General features: G+C 36.8%; 1 protein-coding gene across 3 annotated transcripts in view; it reads right to left on the bottom strand.

Annotated features, from left to right (window-relative positions):
- MARCHF1 (membrane associated ring-CH-type finger 1) overlaps positions 1-17,965 on the bottom strand; it is a 444,124-nt gene that overhangs the window by 159,773 nt on the left and 266,386 nt on the right. The window contains exon 1 of one of the 3 annotated variants that reach the window (XM_081563751.1): positions 17,027-17,240. The exons of the other annotated variants lie outside the window; for them this stretch is intronic. Coding sequence (XP_081419877.1) covers positions 17,027-17,065 — 39 coding nt within the window. The 5' untranslated portion in view covers positions 17,066-17,240. Of the gene's footprint in view, positions 1-17,026; positions 17,241-17,965 lie in introns of those variants that run through there. 3 annotated transcript variants of the gene reach the window in all.

Raw genomic sequence — 17,965 nt, 5'->3', positions numbered from 1 at the left:
TTCACTTTTCTTTTCTTTTCTAAGCTATTTGTAAGGCATCCTCATATAACCACTTTCGTTTCTTGCATTTCTTTTTCTTTGAAATGGTTTTGGTCATCACTTTCTGTATAATGTTACAAATCTCTGTCCATAGTTCTTCAGGCACTCTGTGTACCAAATCTAACCCCACGAATCTATTCATCATTTCCACTGTATAATCATAAAGGGTTTGATTTGATTTAGGTCATACCTGAATGGCCTAGTGGTTTCCCTACTTTCTTCAACTTATGCCTGAATTTTGCAATAAGGAGCTGATGATCTCAGCCAGTCTGCTCCAGATCTTGTTTTTGCTGACTGTATAGAGCTTCTTCATCTTTGGCTACAAAGAATATAATTGATCTGATTTCAGTATTGGACATCTAGTGATGTCTTGTGTAGTGTCATCTCTTATGTTGTTGGAAGAGGGCATTTTCTATCACCAGTTTGTTCTCTTGACAAAACTCTGTTTGCCTTTGCCCTGCTCCATTTTGTACTCCAATGCCACCTTGCCTGTTACTCCAGGGGTCTCTTGACTTCCTACATTTACATTCCAATTCCCTATGATGAAAAGGGCATCTTTTCTTTTTTGATGTTAGTTCTAGAAAGTCTTTTAGGTCTTTACAGAACCATTCAACTTCAGCTTCTTCAGCATCAAGGGTTTGGTTCATAGACTTGGCTTACTGGGATATTGGGATATTGAATATTTTGATATGGATATTGAATGATTTGACATGGAAATGACAAGATCATTCTGTCGTTTTTGAGATTGCACCCAAGTATTACATTTCTGAGTCTTTTGCTGACTATAAGGGCGACTCCCTTTCTTCTAAGGAATTCTTGACTACAGTAGCAGATACAATGGTCATCTGATTTAAATTTGCCTATTCCTGTCCATTTTAGTTCACTGATTCTTATGATGTCCATGTTCACCCTTGGCATCTCCTGCTTGACCTCTTCCAATTTACCTTGATTCATGGACCTAACATTTCAGGTTCCTTTGCAATATTAGTTTTACAGCATCGGACTTTTACCACCAGACCATCCACAACTGAGTATCATTTCCACTTTGGCCCAGCTGCTTCATCTTTTTGGAACTATCAATAATTGTCCTCTGCTCTTCCCCAGTAGCATATTGGACACCTTCTGACCTAGGGGGCTAATATTCTGATATCATATCTTTTTGTCTTATCATACTGTTCATGGGGTTCTCATGACAAGAATACTGAGTGGCTTGCCATTTCCTCCTCCAGATGACTATGTTTTGTCAGTCCCTCTTGATTGGCCCTGCATGCATGGCATGACTTATAGCTTCCCTGAGTTACATAAGCTCCTTTGCCACAATGAGGCTATGATTCATAATGAGTCACAAAGTTTAAGGATTCTGTACTTCATTGGGACTTCTCTAGTGACTCAGATGGTTAAGGTGAACCTGACAAGGTAATTAATGTGCATAGAGTTTCAGTTCTGCAAGATGAAAAGAGTTCTGGATACTGGTTGCACAACAATGGGAATATTCTGAACACTACTGAACTGTATACTTACAACTGGTTGACATAGCACATTTTTTGTTATGTGTATTTTAATTACAATTAAAATGTTTAAAAATATAAAAGAAAATGCGACAAAGAGAAATGAGAGCAACAAGATAAGATACATACCTTTGGGTACACTGGTCAGAGCAGTAACCCCAATGTGGTTCTAGGTTTTCTAGTTCATGACATAATAAATCACATGATTTGCACTCACCATAAGACAATTACAAGCTCAATCATTAGAAGAAGCACAATTGCTGATTCTGAGACCCAAAAGCACTCTATGTCTTTTGTGATCATTTAAGAGACCTAGCAATGAACGTTTATGTTTGGCACACATTTTATAATCAATACAGTCATGAATTTCAGACACATGTCCACTATTATTTTCCAGTGGCATAATGTCAAAGTAAAATGCAATGTGACAGGAAAAATTTTACTTTGACACTATGACATTGAGAAATAATAAGGATGTGTGTTTGAAATTCATTGCTGTGTTCATTATAAAATATTCTTAGTTCCTTCCCCTACCCACTTCCTTTAAAAATCTTCACAACTTGCTTTCACTATGCTATTTGGAGTGGCAGATATCGTTCGTTAAGGGAGCACATGAGAGGTGGAATACCTTACAAAGGAAAAGTTTGGAAAAAAAGTAAGATCTAATAAGGAGATGGAGTAAGTTTTGAATTTTGTGAATGGACAAAGATGAACAGCTCTTTTAACGAATGAGGACTCAACGGATGGAGATAAAGAAGGATCTTTAGAAATCCTTTTGTATGTTCTTTGCCCTGATCCAATTTTATATCCACTTCTGCCTGCAATTCATAGACCGTTCCAAAGAAACCTTTATAAAAGAGCTCACCAGTGCTTTCAGACCTGCAATTGCATTTCTTTTGAATGATATTTTGTGTTCACACAGGACCTAAATTAGAAGCAAGAAGACCTCAATTTCTTTGGTTTGTTTCAAAGGAAAGTAGCCTTACAAGAGAGCAAGACATGAGATCTGAAGTCCTGTTTGCCACCTTGCTTAATTTAGGAATCAACTTTAGAGCACCAGAAGAAAATCTACAAATCAGATAATACTTTAAAAATATTGTATATCACAAAGGGTTGTTGGGAAAGAGCTGAAATGAGTTACATATTCTTGGACATGTGCTTCCATGAAGCTATTTCCAGTGTTAAGTGGATATAAGTTATTTCCACTTAACTAATTTTAGTTAAGTGTGAAGACATAAGAAGATGGTTAGGTTTCCCTGACCTCATCTGTCAAAAATGCATCTGAATAAAAATCTGGCAAACAATTGCTAGCAAATCAGGCAAATGTTTACATAGAGGCAAGGCCAGGAGCTCTCAAGAGGAACCTTTTGAGGTGCATTTAAGTACACAGATAAAAGGAGGGTTAAAATCTCAAATTCCAACATCATGGGCCACAGCTATAGATAATTTTATCCTGGAAATATGTTAATATGTGTCCAATCACTTTTTACCATGTTCATACAAAAAGAATCAGCAAATCACCTATGGTATTTTTAGCAGCCTGAGCTGTTACCTTCTATTATATCCACCAAGTTAAACACCTCTCCAACTTCATGCCTGAGTCACTGCATAAGTCAGATTTTTATACTGGATTATTGACTTTTCAAATAAGCAAAGTACATGATTTTAAGATAGTGGATCTGTCAATCTTAGGGTAATTATCTAAAGCTTGGTCTTATTGTCTGTTAAGGCCATTCTTTTTCATTAAAATCATTTTATCTATATCAAAGACAATATTTACTTTTACATTTCAAATGCCAAAGGGAAACGGACAATAAGACAAGAGAATGTAGAAAGAGACTTTGTAATATTAGTCTCAGTTCTCATACTTCCTTCATTTATAATTTGTGTTTTTATGGTTTTGACACAAAATCTCATTATCATGTCAACCTGTCAGTGCAGTCTCTTTGTTCCTGCTAGAGTCATTTAGTCATTTTTGGCTTCTGGCAAATATGATGCATTTGTTTCATGTCATAACTTGTCATTCTTGTATTTCCTGCATGTTAATTTGTAAGTAGTGTCTGCTATAAGAAGCTAAAGAATATTTCTTAATATCTTTGTTGTTATTTCATCACATATATCAATTTTCAAGAATAAAATGATAGTTTAACTTTGAGAGAGCATAGGGAAATTAATTAATATCACTACTTGGGGGAAGAAAGAGAAGGACTAAGGTTATTACAATTCTTGTAATTTATGGCTGTTTGCAAGAAAAAAAGATATTTCTAAAAGAAATGAATTCTTGCATAAACCTGAGTTTTACTGAAGGTCTTGGGATGTATTCCTTCAAGGGTCTACTATATATGATTATCACATACTAGACCATGGGTAGGAAACAACAAGAAAGATATGAATTCCTGAAGCTTTTCAGGAGTTAATAAGTATCTTAAAGCTTGTGTGTGTGTGTGCATGCCATCGCTTTAGTTGTGTCCAAATCTTTGTGATCATTTGGACTGTAGCCCACCAGGCTCCTCTGTTCATGGGATTCTCCAGGCAAGAATACTGAAGTGGGTTGCCATGCCCTCCTCCAGGGGTTCTTCCTGACCCAGGGATCCAACCTGGGTCTCTTATGTCTTCTGCATTGGCAGTTGGGTTCTTCACCACTAGTGCCACCTTCAATGGAAAGCAAATACATGCTAGCAAGTGAGTCTTGGATGTATCACAAATCTGCTGCTCTGTAGGTTGATTCTCTTGAGGTAAATGTGCTTGAAAAACAGCAGTTGCGAGAAAGAAACTCTGACATCCTTTTTACTTCCTGAAAGAAGTATATGAAATTCCCAGGTGACACAGGCAGTCCTTGTACGAGGAGGAAACAAATGTTCTTAACTCCAGAGCCAGAGAGTTGAGGCCCAGCCAACAGACCTTGCCATGGTAATTCTTATCTTCCTTAAGTCACCCATATATTTTAGTTACTTTTTCATGATTGCATCTCTTTGTTGGGGGCCTCATGTATGAACATGAACACTGAGGCCTGCGCAGTTCTGTAGGACTTCATTTTCCTTTGGGGATTCCCACGTATGTATAAAATTTATTTAATATAAATTAGTATCCTTTCCTCTTGTTAATCTGTCCCAGCTAGAAACTGCAACAGGGTGGAAGAGAAATTTTACCTCCGCTACACTGAGAATTGATCATCTTCCTCTTGGGCCCCCGAAGAGTGGGATTTTTGTTGAGAAACATCAGTCCAATGGATATATTCAGGAACCCAAAGAATCCCCAAAGGTAATGCTCTTAGGTGGTCCCTCTCCCTCTCTTTGACTTCTCTGTATTTTCTTCTTTTTTTTCTTGCTGTTTGGTTTCTCTTCTTCAGATTAATACTGGAGATTTGTGGGACCAAATCCAAAGTTGTTTTTTTATCTATGTTAGAATTAAGTTTTAGTTAGCTTTCCTGCTTTCTTTGGCTAAACTGACCCTGTGGGAAATAGCTCAGAAGCTGTTGAATGGTCACCAATGCAGACGTGTTCTTATTCTTTCTGGGGTCTCTTGCGCCTTCCCTCAACTCCTTCAAGGCTGATTAACCCTGTCTGTTTTCCAGCAGTCATATAATTCAAGATGTGATCGTGGATCAGAACACGAAGAGTTAGTAGTTTGACTTCATGTGTGGATCAATTGCTCACTGACTTTGAGTTTAGGTGCACAGTTGCTCAATGTGGCAGGGCAATAAATGTGCTCATTTTGGCCTTTCTCTGTAGGGTAATTTTAAGACTGGACTTTAGGTTTCTGTTGTTCTCCAGGAAAGAAAAATAGAAAAATTCATTGCTGTTTTTGTTTTTTATAATAAAGATAATAAATGTTGATTCTATTTATTTACACTTAACTGCTTGAAGTCTCCCTGACCTATTATTAGTTAAATCATGCTGAAATTTCATGTTGGAGTTCTGGGTCACCCAGATTTATTTTTTCCAGTAAAATGTACAGCTGTCACTGCTTTAAAAGTGTGCTTAAAAGTCACTTCCATTCTGGGTGACCCATCCTTCTTGGATTGATAAATCATTGCCTTGCATTCTGGTTGAATTGATTGCATGTCTGTCTTTTGACTAAGGAGACAAGTTTGCTAATTCTCTTTGTAAACTTGTTTCCGTAGCTACTATTACAACTGGGTTGTTTCCTGTGCTCTGAAGCAAATGGATGGGTGATTAATGGAAGCTTACAGGATATACTATTTATCTGTCTGATTTGTTCCTCCAGAACTGCAGCTCTGCTAACCTTATTTTATAGAGCTAGGGTATTATGTTTCTGAGGACTTGTCAAATAATCCTCCTAAAAACACTTCTATCTATGAAATGACACAGGAATTATTTGACTTCGATGTAAAGAATTATTTATTACCCCTTAGGCAAGAAAATGAAAAATCTTAGATTAAGATTAAAGAAAAATATATCTTTTAAACATTTCTTTGTTTATTTATATTTAATTACATGTTTCCACTGTAGACAGTACCATAAAAGGTGAAGAAATTGACAAGTTCAAGCTTTCTCCTACTTCCTTGCTTGGCTTACATGTATCTAGCTTTCTCTTCCTGAATCCCTTATGATATGTTTTTTAATCTTTGTAATTATGTAACTTCCTATGTATATATTATAAGTATATATATATATATATATATACACATACACACACATACATATATGTATATGTAAAGCAACCACATGGCTTAAAACAACCACATTTTACTACACATTTTATCAGTTTTTTAAATTGATTTATATATTTTAGTTGGAGGCTAATTACTTTGCAATATTGTAATGGTTTTTGCCATACATTGACAGGAATCAGCCATGGGTTTACATGTGTTCACCATCCTGAACCCCACTGCCACCTCCGTCCCCATCCCATCCTTCTGGGTCATCTAATATTCTGAGAGTTGATGACTTTGGCTGGGCTCACATAGATGGTTCTCTGTCGACCTTGGTGGGCTCATTAATATATCTTTTATTTTTTTATTAGAGTATAGCTGATTAACAGTATTAGTTTTAGGTGTACAGCAAAATTATATATACCTATATATCTATTTTTCAGATTCTCTTCCATTACTGGTTATTATAAAATATTGAATAGAATTCCCTGCATTATACAGTAAGGCCTTACTGGTGTGAGTAGAGAACTAATTTAAATACTAATTGAAATACCTTATTTCTATATTTTATTCATTTAAGAAGGCCTTCTTATCTCTCCTTGCTATTCTCTGGAACTCTGCATTCAGTTAAGTATATTTTTCCATTTCTCCCTTGCCTTCTACTTCTCTTCTTTCCTCATCTATTTGTAAAGTCTCCTCAGACAACCGCTTTGCCTTCTCTCATTTCATTTCCTTTGCAGTGGTTTTTGTCACTGCCTCCTGTATGCTATGAACCTCTGTTCATCATTTTTCAGGCACTTGGCCTACCAGATCTAATCCCTTGAATCTATTTGTCACTTCCACCGTATAATCATAAGGGATTTGACTTAGATCATACCCGAATGGCTTAGGGGTTTTCCCTACTTTCTTCAATTTAAGCCTTTTAATTGAATTTTGCAATAAGGAGCTCATGATCTGAGCCACAGTCAGCTGCAGGTCTTGTTGTTGTTGACTGTATAGAGCTTCTCCATCTTAGGCTGCAAACAGCATAATAACCTGACTTTGGTATCTACCATCTGGTGATGTCCATGTGTAGAGTCATCTTTTGGGCTGTTGGAAATGGGTGTTTGCTATGACCTGCATGTTCTCTTGACAAAGCTCTCTTAGCCTTCGTCCTGCTTCATTTTGTACTCCAAGGCCAAATTTGTCTGTTATTCCAGGTATCTCTTGACTTCCTACTTTTGCATTCCAGTCCCCTATGATGAAAATGACATCTTTTTGTGTGTGTGTGTGTGTTAGTTCTAGAATGTGTTGTAGGTCTTCATAGAACCAGTCAACTTTAGCTTCTTTGGCATCAGTGGTTGGGTCATAGACTTGAATTACTGTGATGTTTAATGATTTGACATGGAAATGAGCTGAGATCATTCTGTTGTTTTTGAGACTGCACCCAAATACTGCATTTTGGACTCTTTCATTGACTATGAGGGCTACTCCATTTCTTCTAAGGGATTCTTGCCCATATATAGTAAATATAATGGTCATGTGAATTAAATTTGCCCAATCCTGTTCATTTTAGTTCATTGATTCCTAGGATGTTGATTTTCAATGTTGCCATTTCCTGCTTGACCACGTTCAATTTACCTTGATTCATGGACCTAACATTCCAGGTTTCTATGAAATATTCTTCTTTACAAAATCAAACATTTCTTTTACCATATCTTTATTTTCTACAACTGAGAATTGTTTCCACATTGGCATAGCCACTTCATTCTTTCTGAAGCTACTAGTAACTGCCCTCCATTCATCCCAGTAGCACACCTTCCAACCTGGGGGGCTTATATTCTGGTATCATATACTTTACCTTTTCATACTGTCCATGGGGTTCTTGGGGCAAAAAATACTGGAATGGTTTATCATTCCCTCCTCCTGTGGGCCAGAACTCTTCCCTATGACTTGTCCATCTTGAGTGGCCCTGCATGGCATGGTTCATAGCTTCACTGAGTTATACAAACCCCTTCCCCACAACAAGTGATCCATGAAGGGGATCAATAAAAGTGGAAAAACAAGATATGTCTTCAAGAAAATTGGAGCTATCAAGGGAATATTTCATGCAAGGATAGGAACAATAAAGGACAGAAATGGTAAGGACCTAATAGAAGCAGAAAAATTAAAAAGAAGTGGTGAGAATACACAGATAAGTGATACAGAAAAGGCCTTAATGACCCAGATGACCATGATGTCATGGTCACTCACCGAGAACAGGACATCCTGGAGTGTGATGTCATTTGGCCTCAGGATTCATTATTATGAACAAAGCTAGTAGAGGTGATGGAATTCCAGCTCAGCTTTTTAAAATACTAAAAAATGATGCTGGTAAAGTGCTACTCAATATGACAGCAATTTGGACAATTTAGCAGTGGCCACAGGATTGGAAAAGGCCAGTTTTCATTCCATTCCCAAAGAATGGGGCAATGCCAAAGAATGTTTCAATTACTGTTCAATTGTGCTCATTTCAAAAGCCAGTAAAGTAATGCTCAAAATCCTTCAAGCTATACTGCAGCAGTAGGTGAACTAACTTCCAAATGTACAAGCTGTATTTTGAAAAAGCATAGGAACCAGAGACCAAACTGCCAACATTCATTAAATCATGGAGAATGCAAAGGTGTTCCAGAAAAACATCTACTTGTGTTTCATTGACTATGCTAAAGCCTTTGACTATATGGATCACAAAAATCTGTGGAAAATTCTTAAAGAGATGAGATCACCAGACCACCTTATATGTCTCCTGAGAATCCTGTATGCAGGTCAAGAAGCAACAGTTAGAACTGGACATGGAACAACTGATTGGTTCAAAGTTGGGAAAGGAGTAAGACAAGGCTGTATATTGTCACCTTGCTTCTTTAACTTATATGCTGGATGAACTACAAGCTGGAATCAAGATTGCTGGAAGAAATATCAACAACCTCAGATATATAGATGATACCATTCTGATGGCAGAAAGTGAAGAGAATCACCCTCCTCTTGATGAGGGTGAACGAGGAGATGAAAAAGCTGTCTTGAAAATCAACATACAGAAAATTAAGATCATGGCTTCAAGTCTCATTATTTCACGGCAAACAGAAGGGAGAAAACTGGAAGCAGTGATGAATTTTATTTTCTTGTGCTCCAAAATCACTGCAGACGAAACTGAAGCCATGAAATTAAAACATGCTTGCTCCTTGGAAGGAATGCTATGACAAACCTAGACAGCATATCATTAAAAAGCAGAGACATCACTTCCCCAACAAAGGTCTGAATAATCAAAGGTATGCTTTTTCCATTAGTCCTGTATGGATGTGAGTTGGACCATAAAGAAGGATGAGCACCGAAGAACTGATGCTTTTGAATCGTGGTGCTGAAGAAGACTGTTGAGAGTTCCTTGAACTGCAAGGAGGTCAAAACAGTCAATCCTAAAGGAAATCAACCCTGAATATTCATTGTTAGGACTGATGCTGAAGCTGAAACTCCAGTACAGGGCCACCTGATGCAAAGAGCTAGCTCACTGACAAAGACCCTGATGCTGAAAAAGATTGAGGGAAGGAGGAGAAGGGGGAAGCAGAGGATGAGATGGTTAGACAGGATCACCAATTCCTTGGACAAGAATTTGATCAAACTCAGATAATGGAGGACAGAGGAGCCTGACATATTATAGTCCATGAGATCCCAAAGAATCAAACATGTCTTAGCAACTGAGCAACAACAACAATAAACTTCTCTATTTTATTAAAAAAAGAAAAATGATTTATTGCTTAACATGGAGAGTCATGATACAAGAAAGGAAAAGTATATTTATATGAATAAATAATTCCCAAATATTGACTTTGAAATAATAAGGGAGAAATGGATACAGTTTCTTTTTTGTAACTGTCTAGGATGATGGCTAATTTTTTGTGTCAATTTGTCTAGGCTAAGGGTGCCCAGGTTAGACACGATTTCTGGGTGTGTCTGTGAGAGTGTTTCTGTTGAGATGAGTGTTTGAATCTGGGGTTTAGTGATGTAGGTTGCTTTCCTGATGAGTGTGACCATCATCCAGTCTGTGAGGACCTGAAGAGACCTGGTCAGTGGTGGAAGGAGTCCCTGTTTGCTTCCTTCCTGTTGAGCGGTAATGTTGGTCTCTTCCTGCCCTTGGACGGGAATTTACACCATCAACTTTTCTGATTCTCAGGCCTTCGGACTTGGATGGAATCACACCACAGGTTTCCTGGGTCCTCAGCTTGCAGATGGCAGAGTGTTCAGCCTTTATAATCTCATAAGCTAGTTCCTCATAATAAATTACTATTGGTTTTTATTCTCTGGAGAAGTGTGACTAGCACACAGCATGGGTTTTGGATACTTAGAAGTTGATTTCAATGATTTACGTTTCTTTAGATACTCTTTCCTTTTCTTGGAAGTGAAGGAGATAAATAACTTTTTGGTTTTTCAAAATTAGCTTTTAGCTTATGTTTTGTTACCATTTTGTTATAACAGAATTAAGGTGGCCAGAAGGAAAGCATGTGAAAGAAATTTACACGTGTATATACATATATATAGGGGCTTCCCAGGTGGCTCTAGTGGTAAAGAACCCACCTGCCAATGCAGGAGACATAAGATACTCGGGTTCAATCTCTGGGTTGGGATGATTCCCTGGAGGAGGGCATGGCAACCCACTCCAGTATTCATGCTTGGAAGATTCCATGGACAGAGGAGCTTGATGGGCTACATTCCAAAGGGTCACACAGAGTCATACATGACTGAAGTGACTTAGCACACACGTACACGCATATATATGTGTGTATGTGTGTGTGTGTGTGTGTGTGTATACATATCCATTTTAAGTTTTGGTGAACTTTAGGTAATTTACAATGCTTCAGGTATACAGCAAAGTGATTCAGATATATATCTATATCTATGTATATATATTCTTTATCAGACTCTTTTCACTTATAGGGTATTGTTCAGTCGCTAAGTCGTGTCTGACTCTTTGTGGCCCCATGCACTGCAGCACGCCAGGCTCTCCTGGCCTTCATTATCTCCCAGAGTTTACTCAGATTCATGTCCATGGAGTTGGTGATGTTATCTAACCATATCATCCTCTTCTCCTTTTGCATTTCCCAGCATCAATGTCTCTTAAAATGAGCTGGCTCTTCTTATGAGGTGGCCAAAGTTTTGGAGTTTCAGCTTCAGCATCAGTTCTTCCAATGAAAATTCAGGGTTAATTTCCTTTAGGACTGATTGGTTTGATCTCCTTACAGCCCAAGGGACTCTCAACAGTATAGGTTATTACAAGATATTGATTATAGTTTCCTGTGCTAAACAGTAGGTCCTTGTTGCTTATCTATTTTATATGTAGTAGTTTGTATCTGTTAATCCCCAATTCCTAAATTATCCTTCTCCCTACATATAGTTTTTATTAACTAGGGTGGAATGGAGATGGGACTCAAAGAAGGAATGTAAGAGTGGAAACAACTATGTTATTGCATGATGCTCCTTTTGTGGTCTCTTAAAGTTCAACTGTGTTTTTTTCTATCTATATGTTATATAGTGATTTTATAAGTAATACTACCCTTGTCTCTTCAAAACATTTTTTAATTATAAAATTTATAACATTTGGGTAAAGCCAGTATTTCCATATCTTCTTTTGTACCAAGTTTTCTTAATGTTTGAAACACTTTAGGTAAAATATTGTTTTCTCAGAAATGTACTTCAAACGTAAATTCTCAGCCAATAATGAAACCAGTTCAGAAGGTTGGTTGATAAGTTTTGATCTATTAGAAAGAGTATTACCTGATAATGATTTTCTATTAGCATGAAATAAAATGTAGGGATTTCCACCTTACATCAGGGACTCTAAAAGTTGATAAAAATGTTTCCAATCTCCCTTTAAAGAAAATTTGTTTTTCTGAGTCAAAGTAGGTGAAATTGAGACTAAGCAAATATTTATCTTATAGATCTTATAGGTCTTAGGCTTGATTGCTAATTAGTGTGGTCAATTTTAGACACAATATACTATCCAATGTGGATAATATTGCTAAAATTATGTATTATATGATGTTATTATATTATATATAATATTATGGTTATTATATTATGAAAATTACTGAGTCAGTAATTTTAAGGCATATCTCCTGCGTCCAAACTTTTGAAGTTTGGGTCATGTAGATTTTATATGAATAAACATTATAAAATGTTTACTGGGCTGTGCAAATCACAGTGGGGCACAGAGTGGACACCGCTGTCTAGGTGCTGTCCCCTGCCCTCCACCATGCCTGAAGATGCACCTGGTGATAGCGTTTTCCCTGGAGCAGGTACTCTATGAATGTCTTTAGGCAGCTAACAGGATAGTAAAAAGAAAGGCTTCCTCAGTCTCTGTTTCTTGAAACTAGGAAGCTGTGCTACATATACACAATGGAATATTACTCTGCCATTAAAAAGAGTACATTCGAATCAGTTCTAATGAGGTGGCTGAAACTGGAGCCTATTATACAGAGTGAAGTAAGCCAGAAAGAAAAGCACCAATACAGTATACTAACGCATATATATGGCATTTAGTTAACTGGTAAAGACAACCCTGTATGTGAGACATCAAAAGAGACACAGATAAATAGAACAGTATTATGGACTCTATGGGAGAGGGTGAGGGCGGGATGATACGGGAGAATGGCATTGAAGCATGTAAATTATCATATGTGAAATGAATCACCTGTCCAGGTTTGATGCATGATACAGGGCGCTCAGGGCTGGTGCACTGGGATGACCCGGAGGATGGGATGGGGAGGGAGGTGGGAGGGGGGTTCTGGAAGGGGAACACATGTACACCCATGGTGGATTCACATCAATGTATGGCAAAACAAATACAATATTGTAAAGTTAAAAAATAGATAAATAAACTAATTCAAAATTAAAAAAAAAAGAAATATAACCGAAAAAAAAATAATCCACATGTTAGCACAGAGAACTATATTCAATATTCTATGAGAAGCCATAATGGAAAAGAATATGAAGAAGAATGTGTATGTATATATTATCTATCTATCTATCTATCTATCAATCTATCTATCTATCTACCTACAACAGAATCACTTTGCCATACAGCAGAGATTAATACAACTTTGTAAATCAACTATACTTCAATAAAATACATTTTAAATGTCTGGCACCCTTGAAAGAAACTAAAAAAAAAAAAAATACATTTTAAAAATTAAAATAATTCACATGTCAAAAAGATACATTTTGGGATGGCAAATTTGCTCTCCTACACAAGCAAATACAATTAGAACAATTAAAACAATCTCTTTCTGTCCTTGCCTGTTATGGTCTGTAGTATTGCTACAGGTACCATCTTTGGGGAAAAAACCATGTAATAAGTTCAATGCAGCTTTTTTTCCCAGTGTGACAACACTTTTGACTTTCCTCATTCACCACATTGAAGGCAAACTCTTCACTCTATTGAAGTAGAATGCATAGCACAAGATATATGACACATGTGATGCGTTTTTAAAAAATATACTGAACTTAACTTCATTTCTGGTAAGTTATGTACCTGGATCAGCATATTTCTGAGAATGACTTTTTCTTTGAGCACAATATGCTCTTTTAAACTGAATATTCTGTTTAGATGAATGGATTCTCTGCACTGAAATAGGTGACTTGAGCCCTAATATTGACTCAGACAAAAAGAACATTTTCCTGGAGCAATTTTTGGAATTCAACTTCTCAAAGTTTATTTTCCTTTGAACCCACGGGAACATCTCATGTTACAATGGAAGAGAAAGTTATGGGCAGAGAGTTATAAATCAAAACAAAATTGTCCTAAACTAAAAGGATATTGGAGAAAATAATTGGTGATAATCAATGTTTTTTGTTTCCCAATCTCTTAGAGAGATTGATTTGATAAAATTTTGAATAGATTTTTAAGGAATTGAATGACATCTGCAGTGTAAAAGCTGGGCCTTGCTGAACCCTGGTAGCTGCTGCTGCAGACTGAAGGCCTTAGTTTTTGTTTTTGTTTTTTTTTTAATAAATTTATTTATTTTAGTTGGGGGCTAATTACTTTACAATATTGTAGTGGTTTTTGCCATACATTGACATGAATCAGCCATGGGTTTACATGTGTTCCCCATCCTGAACCCCCCTCCCACCTCCCTACTCATCCCATCCCTCTGGGTCATCTCATTGCCCCAGCCCTGAGCATGTTTGGGGTTTTGTTTTGGTTTGTTTTTTAACGTCAGGCACTTTAAAATTGACATCACTTTATTTTTTTTTATTTTATTTTTTATAAATTTATTTATTTTAGTTGGGGGCTAATTACTTTACAATATTGTAATAGTTTTTGCCATACATTGACATGAATCAGCCATGGGTTTACATGTGTTCCCCTTCCTGGACCCCCCACCCACCTCCCTCCCCATCCCATCCTTCTGGATCATCCCATTGCCCCGGCCCTGAGCCCTTGTCACATGCATCGAACATGGAATGGTGTTCTGTTTCACATATGATAATATACATGTTTCAATGCTATTCTCCCAGAACGTCCCACCCTCACCTTTTCCCTCAGAGTCCATAAAATTGTTCCATGCATCTGTGTCTCTTATTCTGTCTCGCGTATAGGGTTATCGTTACCATCTTTCAAATTCCATATATATGCATTAGTATACTGTATTGTTGTTTTTCTTTCTGGCTTACTTCACTCTGTATAATGGGCTCCAGTTTCATCCATCTCAGTAGAACCGATTCAAATGTATTTTTTTTAATGGCTGAGTAATATTCCATTGTGTATATGTACCACAGCTTCCTTATCCATTCGTCTGCTGATGGACATCTAGGTTGCTTCCATGTCCTGGCTATTGTAAACAGTGCTGCGATGAACATTGGGGTACACGCGTCTCTTTCAATTCTGGTTTCCTCGGTGTATATGCCCAGCAGTGGGATTGCTGGGTCATATGGCAGCACTTTAAAACTAAGGCAAGTGATGTCAATTTTAAAGTGCCTGATGTTAAAAAACAAACCAAAACAAAACCCCAAACACAGCATTTTTCCTCAAACACAGGTAACTGAAACATCCTGTATTACACACTAAGGAGTCCCTCCTTGTTTGTACCTGGTTCTGTTATGGTGTTTGTGATGTAATTGCTTAATGGCTACACTCCCCACCTCAGGGAGACAGAATATATTTGTGAGAATAAAGGCAAAAGGAGTAGCTGAGTAAGTACAATTCACTTGAGATTATTAGAACAAAGAATGCACTCTAATTCACCTTTATGAGAAAGTTTGCACAGGAAGTCAGCAGTCAGGAGGCCCTTGGTGAAGAAGATAAATGAACAGTTCTGGGTAGACCTTTGAGGTCAAAGACATAATTAGTGACAAGATGTGGGTAGAGATTAAAATTTGCATGTTAGAGTGAAAAGAATGCGTAAACATAGGAGATATTATAAAAGGCTGTGGCACAGAGCTTTTACTAATATATTACATACCATTTTTTGAGGTCACTGAGGAGAACCAAGGTGGGATATAAAAAGCTGTGCTGAAAACTCTGAGATAACTAAACATAATCAAACATTCAAGTCTTTTAAGAGTAGCTGTTAAAGTAAGAAAACTAATTTTAAAAGGGATAAAAAGGGAAAACAAAGCCCTTTTCTGAGTTTAATGGTAGAAAAATACTTATACAGCGGGAAAGATTAAAGTATCTAGAAATTACGAGACTCTGGCATGGACTCTGAAGTCTAATTTGTTTCATTCCTTCTCTCTACTGACTAAAAACTCCCAAACTCCGTGAAAGTGTGTGAATTTCCTTGCGTCTTATTTGTCTATAAAATAAGAATATTATTCTTGCTTTATATGTCCTCTAAAACTTACATTAAATCAGGTATAAAATGTCTAGTACATCCACTAAGTTAGTTCCCTTCTTCCTTAAACATGTTGCTGGAAATTAAATTCTACAGGGTAATAACGCAATACCAATTTAAACCTTTTCATTCACCTACTCATTTACTTAATCTGAAAACAGACATTAGGTGAAAAATTTCACAGTAAATAATCCATTTCTTTTCAGCATCTTTCACTGAGATTCCTTCATGTATTTTATTAGTTTTCAAGGCTAGAATATTCATGGCACTGTCTTTTTCTCAACTGTAACCCCAGAGATTGGGATTGGTAATTGGATGTATTGAAGTCAAAAAAGGAGAAGCAAATACTTACTTGTGTTTATTACATGCCAGGCATTTAAAATTATTAACTTGATGTGTACTCAGGAAGTTCCAGAATCAATAATTTAATCATCACTTTAAACTGCATATTTGTCAAAGTGAAAGAAAGTGTAAGTGTTAATTGCTCAGTCTTTTGTCCAACTTTTTGCAATCCTGAGGATTGTAGCCCAGCAGGAATGTTCAGGGTTGATTTCCTTTAGGATTGACTGGTTTGATCTCCTTGCTGTCCAAGGGACTCTCAAGAGTCTTTTCCAGAACCAAACTTTGAAAGCATCAATTCTTTGACACTCGGCCTTGTTTATGGTCCAACTCTCACATCTGTACGTGACTACTGGCTTAAGAATTGCATGGCTTTTTACTGTGGTTTTTTTTACTAGGTTTTATGATCTGACCTTTGGTTACTTTTACTGACTCCCTCCCTACATTCTCTGCTTACTCTTTCTGAATTATTCTTGATCCAGTGATTAGTACCTAGGATGTTTTCTTGATTCCCTGGCTTCCCTCTCAAGTTGTTCCCTTAATAATCTGCTCTTATTCCTATCATGGTAGTTTTTCATATCAGACTTAACACTATCCCCTAATAAAACATTTCTCTGACTTCCTTTTGTACTCAGAATAACATTCAAATTCTTTACCATGGCTGAGAAGCCCCTGGTGAGGTGTACCTTTGTGATGTCATCTTCTACAATGTTCCATTTATTCATTCTGTGCCTGCCACACACTCTTCCTCTCTGTTCCTTCCACACACTGAGCTCCTCCTGGAAGAATGAGTGGGTTTCCTCCTCCTGCTGATTGTTATGTCCATCTTCCAACTCTTAGCTGAGTAGGATCCTTCTACTTGTCGCTCAGTTTCATCTCAAAGACCACCTTAGTTGCTGTATCTAAAACAGTCCTCTTCTCCTCTGACATGTAACTCTGATTATCTGCTCTATGACCCTTATTACAAATTTCAGCCATCAGAGCAGGAATGCCTGCCTGTGTCTTTCAATATAATTTTATTTCTTCTAAATATTTCAGAAGGATCTAAATATTTCCAATTAAAGGAAAAAAAAAAACCCAGACAACTTCACATCTGTACACTCATTTCCAAGTGGTATTTTCTGTTTTTTAAATTAAAATTGAAGAATAGTTGACAAATTATATTTGTGTACAGTATGTAATGTAATATAATAATATAGTGATTTGATATTTGTATAGATTATATGTCATTTAGAGTTATTACAAATGAATGGCTATATTTACTTGTGTTGTAGAGTATATCCTTCTTGCTTGTCTATTTTCTACATAATAGTTTGTACTTCTAATCCCCCTCCCTCAACTTGCCTCTCCCTCTTTCTTTTCTCCACTAGTAACTATTAGTTTTTTCCCTTTATCTGTGAGTCTATTTTATTATATATGTTCATTTGTTTAATATTTCTGTATTCTGCATGTAAGTAATAACATGGAGTATTTGTCCTCTGACTTACTTTACTAAGCATACCACTCTCTAGGTCCATCCATGTTGTTGCAAATGACAGATTTCTTTTATATGGTTGAGTAATACTCCATTTTATATATATCTCACAATTTCTTTATTCATCTGTTGGAGGATACTTAGGTTGCTT

This window comes from Giraffa tippelskirchi, chromosome 1, assembly GCF_054371585.1.
Source record: "Giraffa tippelskirchi isolate mGirTip1 chromosome 1, T2T-mGirTip1v1.2.pri, whole genome shotgun sequence".
Taxonomy (NCBI): domain Eukaryota; kingdom Metazoa; phylum Chordata; class Mammalia; order Artiodactyla; family Giraffidae; genus Giraffa; species Giraffa tippelskirchi.
The sequence above is the reverse complement of the archived record's forward strand: the minus strand, read 5'-3'. Positions and strand labels throughout refer to the sequence as shown.